General features: G+C 39.7%; 1 protein-coding gene across 10 annotated transcripts in view; it reads left to right on the top strand.

Moving 5' to 3' along the window:
• The window catches only part of CPEB3 (cytoplasmic polyadenylation element binding protein 3), a 180,159-nt gene that overhangs the window by 132,601 nt on the left and 33,441 nt on the right, over nucleotides 1-14,117 (top strand). For all 10 annotated transcript variants that reach the window (XM_082339444.1, XM_082339443.1, XM_082339448.1 and 7 more), the window contains 2 exons: nucleotides 11-129; nucleotides 12,800-12,914. In XM_082339444.1, the coding sequence (XP_082195570.1) occupies nucleotides 11-129; nucleotides 12,800-12,914 (234 nt within the window). The remainder of the gene's footprint in view (nucleotides 1-10; nucleotides 130-12,799; nucleotides 12,915-14,117) is intronic.

The raw sequence follows: 14,117 nt of genomic DNA, 5'->3' as shown, positions 1-14,117 counted from the left end.
CCTCCCCAAGGCTATGCCTTTCTGCTGTTCCAGGAGGAGAGCTCAGTACAAGCTTTGATAGATGCCTGCCTAGAAGAAGACGGGAAACTGTACCTGTGCGTGTCAAGCCCCACCATCAAGGATAAACCGGTGAGTAATATGCAGCCAGCTGTTGCTTTTCCAGAGCACGTATGCAATTGGAATAGCTGATCGCCTTCTCCTTGTCATGGGAATGCTGAAACTAGGATCCTCTTACCCGGGGTGACCTTGCTACGCAGTAGCGCTGGACTGCTGTTGATGGGAAGCTAATAACAAATTACTCAGTATTTTGCTTTATACCTTTGGGACCACATGTAAACAAATGTGCCCTTGTCTTTCACTTTATGGCTCTTTTATGCTAATTCCTATTCAGAAACTCTGAATTGAAGTAAATAATGCTCTTAGTGGTTTTGGCAGCTGGTTTCTGTCATTATTTCAGATCAAGGGCAGGAGTAATTTATTTATTTTTTTAAAAAAGGTCATAATCATCAATGTTTATATGCCTTTGAATGCAAAGCATTGTGCTGGGTGGTACCCACAGCTGGCTAAATAGAGCCTTCTGGGCCAGGAGCTTATAATCTAAAATGGGATAGCTTCAAATAGGGCAGTGGAGGGGAAGGACAGAGAACATGGACCCAAAATCATAAATAATGTACACTTCTACAGAATTTATGGTTAAGTTTGTGGTTTCTGAGCCAAAGAGTGTAAGTCACCAGGTAACAGAGGAAGACCGCATCCTTTCTCCTGGCAGAGGGGCTATCAGTGGAGAAGGGGCAAGAATGTTTAGAGCAGAAGAAAAAACTTGGTTAACATGGCAGAAGTAAAGATCCTTAGGTGGTTGGGAGGGGGGTGAGTTTGTGTGTCAAGACTTGATGCTAGGAGTGGGAAACAGAGTAAAAATTAGTGGTGTGGACTAAGGGACCAAGGCAGGTATCTGTCATGGGGCCTACAGCATCCCCTTACACCAGAGGTGTTGGGCTTGGTTGACAGCCAGGTTTATTCTCAGAAATGTGTATGGGGAAAGAGTTGTGGTCAGATGTAAAGTTCCCAGTTTGAGTCTTGACTCTAGCATTTAAATATCTACTTGACTCTGAATAAGTCACATAATCCTTGCTGCAACTTGGCTTCCTCACCTATAAAATGAGAAGAATAATGGTTCCTCTCTGGGATGTTGAGAGGCTCAGATAAGAACAAAATGAATGTGAAAGCATTTGGTGAGGTCGGGTACTTGCACAAATGGTGCTATTAGTTCTACATAGTGCTAGAGGATTCAGGAGAGCAGGGTTAGAGCTTATCTACCTAGTAACATCTTTTGAAAAGAATGGTGGCATCTAGAACAGGGTTTACAATTGGTTGCAAAAAAATGGTGCTGGGACTTGGCTACCTATAAGTGGGAGATTACAGTATGTAAAGCAGAAGAGGGAGTTACTAAAGAATGGGGATCCTGAGTCACGGTACAATAATTGATGCAGAGGAAGAGGCAAGGATTTTAGCAAGTTTGAAAGTATCACTATAATTTTTCAATATCTGGGGCTATTGCCCAATTTTTATAACAGCAGTTAACAGCATTGGATAGGGTAGCTATACAGGTAGCTATTTGGAAAACAGCAGAAAATAGCAGGCTGGGAAAAAGAGTAGGGAGGCTTTGTTAACTTTCCTCTTAATTTAAACAGTGTAGAGAGGCTGTGTGTTAAGAGGGAGACATGGGGACTGACTAGAGTGGGAGTGTGCAGTGTTTCCTCTGAAAAAATAATAAGAAAGCTGCAATAACTTCTACATCTCTTTGGAGTAATATGAAATTAGACTGAGCCCAGTTTGGCGGGGTCAGATGTCAGAGGAAAATGGTCAACCTCCAGAGAGTCTCTGCCACTGACACATCAGTGGGAGTGGGAGTGAGCTCAAAAGGGTTAAGGTGGGGTTGGTCATGCGTTGTAGGAGAGGATGTGAAATATGTTCGTATCTGTAAAACGACAGAGGGGTAGAGGTACATACTGAGATAGTTACACCCAGAGTAGATTAAGAAGCTGTTGAATTGAGGGGAGGAGTCTGGAGGTGAGCAGATGGGGCTTGTGTACCTTGGAAGGGCCATGTCACTGGCTGTGTGGGAGGAGGTGGGTCATATGTTCTGTCAGGGCAAGCTCACACCAGGGCTGGACATCTTGTGAGAGGGGATGAGCAGTGGTGGTTGCAGGCGGAGGTGGTATGGAGGCAACACCAGTACTGTTGAGTGTTTTCACTCCAAACATGTGTATTACCCTTGGCTTGAAGGACTTTTGAAATTAATTAGTGTAATTATCTGTTTCGGAAATGTTTATAGGGGAAACTAACTTTCATTGTTTGTGTTTCTACAAATTTCTGCCTTATTGCAGTTTCCATTTTCTGAGCTCAAGTGAAGCAGTTTTATTGGAGCTTGGTGAATTCTGAATGGTGGCTGCTGATCACGTATTTCTTTGACCCAGGCATACTCAGAATTTCCAGCATAAACAATTTAAATAAAACTTAGGATGGGAAACATAGAAGTCCCCAAATACCTGTAATTCTAATGAACTGGATCCCATTTTGGGTTCTGGCTCTTTTTGGCTGTATTTTTGAAACCTTCTCTTTCTTGGCTTCAGCTCCACATCTTCCACTCCCAGCCTCATTTGGCCACACTTCCCTACCAGGTTTCGGTACATTCCACCTCATTTTGGATGCTCCCACAGACAGTGAGAGCTGGGTTGAACCTTTGGGAGTAAATAAGGACTTGGGCAATAGCTCAAGGTAAAGTCAGCCTCTAGAGCTCATTCACCAAACCTTCTGAGCTGTGGCTCTTTCTGGCTTTTTCTACTTCTTAGCTTGGCTACCTTTCAGGATCTTAGTGCCCTCATTCTGTTGTTTAGTTCTCTCCAATCCTCCCTGAATTTCTCCTTGGAAATATACACCATATTCTAAAGTGACCTCACAGATTTTCTGTCCTTTGCCCTCTCCCTTTCCCCCAAATCAACCCCCCACTCCCTTTGTGTGGATTAGGTTAATCACATGGTTTTCCTAATACAGCACCTGATAGAAAGGTTCCCTCTCACTTATCCTTTCTAAGATCATGTTTGTTTTTTAACTCAAATGAATCCATACTTAGTGGATTTCAGGTAGTTATATTTTTGGTCAGTGATTACCTTTCATTAGATGACTCCACTCAGACTATTCTATATATAGGTCTGATCCTGAAAGATGGCAAAAGAAACTGTATTTATGGCCTGATTAATTGACCCCCCCCAGTCTTTTTTTTTTTTATAACTTTTATTGGCATATAGTTGATTTACAATGTTGTGTTGGTTTCAGATGTACAACAAAGTGAATCAGTTATACATATACATATATCCACTCTTTTTTAGATTCTTTTCCCATATAAGCCATTACAGGGTATTGAGTAGAGGACCCCTCAGTCTTAAAGAATGAAAGACAAACTGGCAAGAGTAGGAATAATTGCAAAGCCTCTAGATCTGTAATTTTTTTTTCCCCCTCCTCCAACAAGAGGAGTTCCATAGCTCAGATGTCCCAGGCATCCCAGAGGATAGCTATGTTCTTGTCCATGCTTTCAGTAAAGCAGGCAGCCATTGTGACAGTGGTCCCTCTTGTTAAGGGAACTCTACTTTTTGAATGTATAAATAGGCTGAACCTGAAGGTTCAAGACAGCGGACTGATAGATGAGGAAACCTAAGAGGGTCTAACAGATTGAGGGGCTGAAAAGAGTAACCTTGAAAAGGAGGTGAGGAAGGAGATGTTATGGTTCTTAACTTCTAGAACACTTTGGCCAGAGATGTGGGATAGCAAACACCTTGAAAGGAGTATCAGAAAAGTTTCCTAATTCCTCCTCCTTACAATTTATAGCACAATCACAATTTATAAATATTCTAAAACATGACAGATTGACTTTGCTATATATTTTTAAACTGTCTTACCGAACTGAAGTGTCTTATGTAAGGTGAATTCTTTAGGTTATTGCTCAGGTCATCCACTTAAAACTAGAAAGACAAAAATTAAAAAAAAAAAAAAATTGTGGAAAAAAAAAAAGGAAGCTGGAAATAGAGGCTGGTTTAATTCTTTAATTTTTAAATCTGTCTAATCTGTCTGTCATTCCAGTGTCTCCTACCCCCATTTATATATCAGAGGAACCTCTAGCATTTTCCTCACTTTTTTTAGTTACAAAAATAGGCTGGATCGTTTTGCCTAGGATTTAAGCTCTCTCCAGCCCACATACAGCTTTTAAAAATGCTGTGCCTTCCTTTCTTCCTTCAAACCACATTTGAGTGCCTACTATGTGCAAGGCTTTAGTATTGGTTACTATGAATCAGAACTTATTTTGAACCAGACATAAAATCCTGTGTTCAAAAACTTAATAATATAATGAATAGATAAAATAAGTGTATAAATAGACAAATCTGTAGAGCCTGGTTCATAAGAGGTTCTCAAATATTTGTCAAATTAAGAAAAATAACAAATACAACGAGGTAAGATGTAGATTAAGCACTTTGGACAGTTTATACATACAAGGAGTGATGAAAGAAAGCTTCTTGGATGAAGTGTCATTTAAACGAGGTCTTGAAGGATGAAGAGAGTTTGGAGATTGGCCAGAAGTATGGAGGTGTGGGGGAATAGACATTTTGGAGAAAGGCAACAGTGTGAACACAGAAATGAGAAATTGTGTGGTATGAATGCAGAACACTTAGGATGGAACACAAATATATGAAAGGGAGTAGAGGGAAATTAAATTGGGAAAGACAGGTAGGGGCTTGTAGGGCAGTCTTGATTGATGGCCTCAGTCCTTGGGTTTGTGGTATATTTACTCAAACTCTTTCATTCCCCACCTGCTACCCACTAAGACAATAACTATAATTTTATCTTGGCTCAATCAAATCTGGTTTTGTGTCATATCCCACCTTGGAAATCTTTAGCACTTCTAATCTTCTTGATTTATTTATTTGTTGCTTGGTCTAAATTCATGCTTTGGGCACCTCCCATCTTAAGAATTTCTCCAAAGAAAGAATTCCTCCTTTAAAATGAGAGCAGTACCTCCTATTCATAATAAGTCTTATTTTTTTTTCTCCATGAATCTCTGATTTTGCAAATGGGTCCAGAGTTTCTTAATGCTTGAGTCTTTGGAAGCTGTTATTCCTTTCTAGGGAGGTCTAAAAGATGCTGCAGTTCCAGTGTACAAAATGGTAACCAGGGGACTAAATAGCCAATACCATCCCCTAAGGGATCATAGTCAGTGTTTTCCAAAGTGTGTTCTGAAGAAGGCTTGTCTCATCAAAACACTGGTCTCTTGAGAGGATCATTGACAGAAGGTTTGCTCTTAATAATAATAGGTGTCCCTTATTGAGCACTTACTTTGTACATTTTATATCCATTTTCTCCTTTAATTAAAGATTCCATAGCCAAGAACATTTGGGAAACATTGATATATGAAAGTTCTGAGGAGTTTTGCAATAAATAAATGTGTGTAATATTGTTTAATCCAGCATGTTATGTACCTCTTTGGGGATTATACTTGTGAAGATTCTGGTGGAATTAGTATTGCATGAAGCTCACTCAAAGAATAGGCTTCTTCCCAGGAAAAACTTAGGTAACGGGAACTTTTATGTGTACATCCCTCTCAAGAGTTTGAGTGATCGGCATGCCAGTGACAACATCCTTGCCCTAGCGCCATGGAACTGAAAATACACATTTATGTAGACATTGGACAAAATTGTCTGGTTGCGGCGCAAGAGTGCCTGAGGCTATGAACCTAGAAGTTAAAATAGCCAGTTTCATTGCCAAATCACATTTGAGCTTTTCTAACTGCTAGTTTTGTTTAGTAGCTTTAAGAAGAGTCTATGGGTCATTTCTTAATGTGTTGAAAATGGGCCAAATGAGATTGGAAAGAAGAGAGAGGTTAATCATTCACAAATAAAAATGCGTTTTGGCTTTTCCAGGAGACTCTTGGGAAGCAGAGCTGGTGGCCAGTAGCCTGGAGGACAGGGAGCCTTGCAGGCACACAGCCTCGTTGCAGTGGAAAGAGTGTCTGTAGACTCGGGGTCAGATAAACCTGGGTTTTGGTCCTGAGTTGACGTCACACTTCTGAGTCTTAGTTTCCTTGTTTTTAAAGTAGAGATAATTTTTACAGCATAACAGTTACGGTGAGTTTAAATGTGACAGTGTATGTAAAATGCCTAGCACAGTGGTGCAGTGTAGGTGCTCAAAAGTGCTAGTTTCTTCTTTCTTTCAAAAGGGAATCATCTGTCACGCTTGCACTTTCTAAGTGATGCGGGAATGTCAGAAGTGACGATGAGCACTAGGTAATTCTGATCCCCGCGTGCGTCACCTAGTGGCATCAGAAATTTGCACTGATTAGGCCCAAGCCCTGGCGTACCCACTGGTGACCAGACACAGTGTATTTCCATGCCTCTAGAAGGTAGCTTTCAGTGGAGTGAGGAGAGTGATTGGGGAGCTATAGAGGGGCAGCTGCTGGACAAGTTCTTACAGCACCACTGTCTGCCCCTCGGGAAAACCTTCGTTAATTCACCAGCACGCTGAGGAGCACAGAGCACTCACTAAGGGTTGGGTGCTGTGCTGGGCAGTTGGGGCCCACACAGAGATATGGTCTCAGCCTTAGAGGCCCCCAGAGTCCAATGGAGGGAAATAGCCAAGTGAATAGTAAGTGGAGTAAGGAGTCACAGGTGCTATGATGGACGCATTATAGACGGTAGTTGAGGTGGGGTGGCTCAAAAGCAAAGTGGTCAGGTGTTCCTGAGGGAGTCTGGAAGGCCTTTAGAGGGAAGATGTTTCCTTGAATCTTACGGTTGTAAATACGGGTATTAATCACAGCATCTAATTGATAGTGGCTTTATTATATCAAGCATAGAGCAAGGATGTACATCACCATTTTGGGGGCACAGTTTATGCATGCTCTGTTTTTGTACTGGGTGCCCTTATGAAACAGTATACAGAGTGTTATTTGAATTGTTCAACAGTAACTGAAGTTCCCAGTGGGGCTGTAAGCCTGTGGTTTCCGTGCCTCAGGCTGTGTAGCCTGGTGTGGATGGCAGCAATTTCCTTTTTGTTCCTGCAGTGTTTCTTGATGCTGGTGGTGGGTGTGGAGCACCCTGGGAGAGCGTAAGAGAATTTCCCAGGGTTACTTTCGGCTTCCTGTCTAAGAAGAATCCAGGCTATTTTGCTGAGGTTCTTTGGGGCCTGTGATCTACTGGTATCTGAGGAATAGTCTTAGTGTGAGAGTGAGAGCTTTTTGCTTTGAGTCCCAGTGGAGTTCTGCCTGGAGGCCCCAGAGCTGCCCAGGGTACAGAAGTCTTATCAAGGCCAATGACTCTGAGCAGATGTTAAGTTTCTTTCTGGCCACTTACCACAGAAGATACAGGGAGGGCATCTTCTTTTCCTCTCTTTTGGGTGGAGGGCAGCATTTGAGAATCATAGGTAGCATCTGAACTCCACAAAGGCGGCTGAGCCGTTTGTTCGGGAGCTATGTGGTGAAAATTAGGTTGACATGAGATACCAAATGTGAATATACTTTGAAGAGTCCAAACCACAGTTATTGCTGTTACGGCTATTAGTTTTGGTGGTTATAATAATAAAACAACCCCTTACACATGGAAGAGATAAAGATGCCTCACAAACCACAGACTAGTTTATTTGTGATACTGTGGGGCACTCCAGTCATTCTGTGAGGTCTGGGATTCTTAAAATAGAATTGCTGACAGCTGGGGTGGGTGTGAGTTCATTGCCACTGTAGCCACGCTGTTGCAGCTGTATCAGCGGGCCCTCGGTTTAGCTGACTCATCCTGGTTGTCAGAAGAGCCGGGACGCTGCTGCTCACTGGGGAGAGCAGTCCTGATGGTTCTGCACTATTGTTTTTCTGATTCATGTACATTGAAAGGATTGTAGGATTAGGGAGAGAAAAATGGAGACCTTTTCCTGAAGAGCTTGAGTAGGAGTTTGAAGAGTGTTGAAAAGAGGAAAAAGGAAATGGGGTGGGGTTGGGGGGATGCTGAGCCATGAGCTTTATGGATAATTTGTGGGAAAGAGATCAAATGGCAGGGAAGGGGGATTTGGTCAGGTGATTTCCTGAACTAGCCACCGGATTGCACTGTTGACTCTGAACAGTTTGGTTGCTTTTTGGAGCTGCCTTGAGCCCAACAAATGAAAAGGAAGGCACTGTGCAGTAGACCCTTCATGTGGTAGATGTTTGTAACCTAAGGAGAGCACCAGACCGCATATAGGGTGAGATGTTTAAAATGAGCCCAAGATAACATTATTGACTGGTAGATAATGTCTAAATTCTAAATAGTGGTCTAAACTGAGAGAATGCTAGAGCTATAGGGAGATTTGGTCATGTTCAGAAAATTGAAGTCCTAAGGCTTGTGTTTAAGACTGTTCTTACTAAAACTGTATGTTTTCTCTTATGCTGTTATTAAAGATACAATAAAAATGCATTTTATATTTAACTTTAACTTAGAGGCTTTTGCAAATTTTCAGTGAAATTATCTTTTTAGGAAATGATGTTATCTTGTAGCATCCTGTCAAAATAAGTGACCTCTATTGCATTTCTTAAATTTTTTTTCCTAGAAATTAGCCTAATGCTATCCCTATTAATGACTTTCAGTTTTAACCAGGATGAAATTTTAGTTAACTCTTTGAGAGCAATAGCAGGAAATAAGTGAGGAAAAGGCTTTCATTGAAGTTTCTATGATGTTTTGTTCAATTAGTTCAACCTTATTATGCCATATTTTGATACATACTAAAAGTAAGATATAATAGGGCAGTATTACCCAAAGTGTGGATATTAATAGGTGTTATGCAAAGAAAATAGGTTCCATGGAAGTAATTTTGGAAATGCTGGCTTAAACAACATTTGAATAGATTCATTTCCTGTAGAACTTCTTAGAGCCTTTAATTAATATACACCAGTGTGTGCTGTGAAGCTCCAAGAAGGAAGTTTGTAACTTTTTCCTAAACACTGCTTTTCTGGCAGAAGAACCCTAGGGATCTGCACTTCACAGAACACACTTTGGGAAACCTTGAAAAGGAAAATTAGTGCTTTTAGTACTAACTGTTGCTATTACATATTAATGTTATGTTCTTTTAGATTTCTTGATGGCTGTTGAAGTCACTTGATGGTATAAATTGGTATATTTATACTACCAAGCTTTATGTTTGGTTTTTGCCTTTATCCTTAAAAAGATTTTGCCTTTGGAGATAAGCAGTTATACAAAGCCAATTATTAATTAAGGAGATAAAAATTTAGAAGACAAATAATTCAGCTAAAAGTAAGTTTATGGTCCTGACCAGAACTTCCACAGGAATACATGCTTAAAAAAGACACTAAAGAAAAACCATTTTTTAATTTTGTCTCATAATTGTTTATGCAATAAAACATTCCATTGTGAGGAGCTGTGTGGTTACTAAACCTTTCTAACCAGAGATCACAGACCGGGGCCCACAGGATAGATCTGGCCTGCAGATAGTTTTGTCTAGCGTGTACAGGTGACTTTATACATTTGAATTAGTTCCCATCATTCAAAAATCTTGAAGTTTTATATAAAAATCTGAATTTCTAGCTACTTTTGAGAAATGGAAAAGTCTGACAACACATTCGCAAATGCTAACTACTAGCTGGAGCTGAGAGGTGTCTGCTTCCTTTAACAAGAGTGGTTTAACACTGCTACATTTAAAATAGGTAAACAACAAGGACCTACTGTATAGCACAGGGAACTCTGCTCAGTATTCTGTAATAACCTAAATGGGAAAAGAATTTGAAAAAGAATAGATACATGTATATGTGTAACTAAATCACTTTGCTGTACACCTGAAACTAACACAACATTGTTAATCAACTATGCTCCAATAGAAAATAAAAATTTAAAAAAATAAATAAAAGGAGTGGTTTACTCCATTGTGTCACTGCCTGCCTACTAACCGTTGTCCTGGTAGTTTGACATGTTTATGCTGCCTGTCTGGCCCTACAGACATTTGTTTTTGTGTAACCCTTGCTGTAAGGTCATGGCATGGCAAAAGGGCTAGTGGGTGCTCCCTCCCAGATAGCCTCTTCCTAGAGTCACCTTTGTAATCAAATGTGGTCAGGTTTCTTCAGGAGGTAGTGTTGAAACCACGTCAGGGTCATTTAAGGTAATCTTCACCATTCTTCACCTTATCCTTGTCCTTAGGATGTTGTGGCTTTTACTGCCCAGTATAGCCTATTTGACAACGTCCTGCAAGAGTTGTTACACACACACACACACACACACACACACACACACTAATCCCTATGTATGTAAAAGCTGTTTTGCCAGGGGAAGTTTATGTTGAATTAGGACAGAGATCTAATTTCATCCTTTCTCAAAACTAATTATTAAAGAAATAAAGATAATAAAAAAACAGTTCTTTTACTTATATTCTACCCCTTCTACAAAATATCTGAGCCAGCTTATAAAGTATGGGATTAAAAGAGTAGAGAAACGTGTGTATATATTTTTTTTCAAAGAGTAAGTCAGAAAGATAGAACATGGATATTAGACCCTGAGAATAAACCTTGGAAGATGGAGAACATGCCTGTGTGAGAATGGTCTTATATTTCAGAGAGAAACCAGAGTGTGAATGGAACTTCTCAGTGCAAACAGTACCACAGTATTACTCTTTGCTTAGCTCTTAGAGTGTACTGATATTGGCCTGTGTTGACTTTTCTCTGAATCCGCAGTGGTGTGAGCTCTGAGGAGCTGTCCTGTGGTGGCAGCTGGGAAATGTGGGTTTTGTGAATAGGATTAACCATTACTGTCTCCCTAGTCCTCTTCCTGTATTTTTACCAAGAATAGGGTAAGGGAATGGGTTGTGTGTGATGTAATGAAGGGGTGGGGAGAGTGTCAGAGGGAAGAAGAGGCAGCAATGAAGACTCTCTCAACAGGCAGGTTTGAGATCGTCTGCAGAGTTCTTTTGAGCAGCAGTAACCTCCAGCTATTGTACAAGGCTACATTTTCTGTACTTTTGATTAAATGAAACCAGAACACTATGGATACTACACAGGAATTGTTTTCATTTGTGAGCCATATGAGCAAACTCAGTTATCATAAAGTTAATGGAATTACCTGGTCCTGAAGCTGCCTTAACTACTTAATAAAGGATGAGACTAGAAGAAGAGAGGGCTCTGTGTAGAAAAAGATTTGCCCTACTTTTTTTTTTTTTTTTTTTTGGTGACATTAGAGTCCTTTTTCTTAGAGTCAGGACATTGTGTTTTTAATTAAAAATTAATAATGGGCCCTCATGAAGGCATTTGAAAGTGGTGTTTTATGGTATTGGTGAATCTGCCTTTGTGATAAATGTCAAGGGAACGATAATTTAGTCAAACAGACCAAATTTTACAAGGAAAGAACTGGATTTTTTTTTTTAAGTGATAAAGGTAGAGCAGATGCCTGGGTGTTAACAGAATTACAAACAGGTCCAAGGTTTTAGGGTCTAGGGAAGAAGTGAAGATTTTATGGCTTCTGGCTAACTGGTGAAGGCAACTGTGTCATAAAAGCCCAAAAAGCTGCGGGGCGGGGGCGTACATTTTGTAACAATCATAAGGAACGTGTAGCCTGCTTCTAACTGAGCGATGCCAGTGTTAGAGTTGACCCAAGATGTTTTGAAAGTGTAATTGGCAGATTTACTACCTTTCAAATAGGAGTACTCCTGGATATAGCCAGGCCACATAAGAAATTATCATATGTGTTTCCTTGCATTGTGTTGTTGGTTGAGTAATGGGGCAAAAGAAGAATTTTGTTGATACTAAGAAAATGAAAATTCAGCTGTTTTGTTTCCTATCCTAATCGATGAGGGGAAAGGAGAGGGGTGTTCCTTAGAGACCGACACTATTTTCTCTGCTTCTATACCTGGCCCACTTCCCAGCGCGCATGGCCAGCTGAGTGACTGGTTGGTTTTCAGGCAGTGCTGAAACTGGCCTTTCGGTATGAGAGGGTTTTTTGTGCTTTTTTTGTTTTGTTCGGTTATGGATTGAAAGGATTATGTTTTAAGGTTACGATTCTGATGGAATACCTTATTTTATATGATAATGGTAAAACAGTGTAAACTATGGGCAGGAAGTCAGAGTCCCAGTGAAGAGACACTACCAGTTAGAAATATGTCATAGAGATTTCTTTTTCTACTCTTTGAAAATTTGCTTCAATTTCTAGGCTTACCTTTATTTAACCAGACTTGTTTAGGAAAATCAGATCAACCAAAAGTCGATAAATCTGTGACCTTCAGTATTTGATATTGCTGGTAATTGTGTGCTAACTTGATAAGTGTTAAACTGTGTTAAATCATATTGCTGAAAGAGAAATGTTTTAATTTTAGGGGGTGATCATTTAAAAGCCAGACATATGGATAATTTTTAGAAAATATTCCCAATGTTCCTGTCCCTCTTTAGGTGAGCTCTTAAAAAACTATGTGCTGTAATGTGACCGGTTATAAACAGTCTAACATGTGTTAAAATTCAAAACCCAGACTCTATCTATAAAAGACTGCCCTTTTTTAAACCACAGGTGGTTTCTGAAGGTTTCATGGTATATGTCTAGAGTGTTGAGTCTAATACCTGTAAGTAGATTCCCCAAGAGTTCCATTGAAAGCCACTTAATGCAGATTACATTAACTAAAAACTGGATTTTGTTTGGGTTGTGTATGTTGTAAAATGCACAAATCAGTGGGTTTGTCTTTAGTCACCTTATTCTCATTTGGGGTTGATGGAAATGAAGTAAGGACCAAGTAAACGACTTTTTTTCAGGTGCAAATTCGACCATGGAACCTAAGTGACAGTGACTTTGTAATGGATGGTTCTCAGCCTTTGGACCCCAGAAAAACTATCTTTGTTGGGGGAGTTCCACGACCCCTTCGAGCTGGTGAGTGGAAATAGTAACACCACAACAACAAAAGCAACAACAAAATCCCCAATGTGTTTAGTCTTCAATATTTTCTAGGTTTCTGGTCAGCTATGCACAATCTCCAAAAAGAAGGCTGTCAGGTCAGTTTCACTGAGCTGACCCTTAAATGTTTTCTCCCAAGATGTTGTATTTTCTTATGGTACAAGAGTGAATTTCATTAAATTGTTATTTCAGAGGGATGAATTCTAATTAGTGCCTCCCTATTCAACCAATTATTTTTAAAATAATAACAATACATTTGGCAGTGTGCACTCTTATGCCAGTTAGCATTGTTATATATGACAGAAAAAGAAGTCACCCCATCAGAAATCTGTCCAGTGCAGCTGTGTGTCCACTTAGTCAGTGAGGAACCAAACAACTGCTAGAAATTGTGTCACTGGGAATCAAACTGAACTTTTCCCAAGTGAAACAGGTTCCTATTTTTTCTTATATACTTTGAAAAGTGAGGTATGTATTTGAGCATCTTTATTTTGACTTCTTGAAAGCTCCCCTGTTTTTTGTTTTTTAAGTACCTTTCCAATGATGAAATAATTGTGCCTGCTGGGATTGGGCAGAATCATTATTGACTGGGGCATTTGAAGTGATGCTGGGCTGATGACTTCAATATTTAAATCCAAAGACAAATCTAATTGGTTGTGGATTAGTGTGATTGCCCGTGGAATATAATAAAATTATTTGTAAGAACAAAGTTTTCAAAGTGCTTAAAATAGTTGAGTTTATTTTTTTTTAAATAAGATGAAAAAATAAGGTAGCTGTTGCCACTGTAGTAGCAAAAAGGACAGTGTTATCTCTACATCAGTGTAAGCAAGTAGACTTAGTTCTACTTAAAAAGTAAAAGAAAAAGCAGAGGTCATTATAATCAAGTTGTGAAACAGAATTGTAAAATGTACCTACAGCTCTTTGGCTCTATGACTTTGGGGACTTCTTAATTCTGAATGTTCCTCAACATTTCTAACATATTTATTCAAATCTCAACTCCAATCTACTCCTAAAAGATAAGTTTTAGGTGTGTACAAAGATGTATTCGTAATTCCATTTTGAAGGACTTTAAAACATATTAATTATGACTGTGGAGTTTGTAATTTTATGGTACTTCAGAAAGTCAAGCATCACTGGGTCTTTTTCTCATTCTCATGGAAAACCTGCCCAGAGAAGGAAAGC

Source organism: Balaenoptera borealis (assembly GCF_965194805.1).
Source record: "Balaenoptera borealis genome assembly, chromosome: 10".
Classification (NCBI taxonomy): Eukaryota; Metazoa; Chordata; class Mammalia; order Artiodactyla; family Balaenopteridae; genus Balaenoptera; species Balaenoptera borealis.
This window is presented reverse-complemented; position numbering and strand designations above follow the sequence as displayed.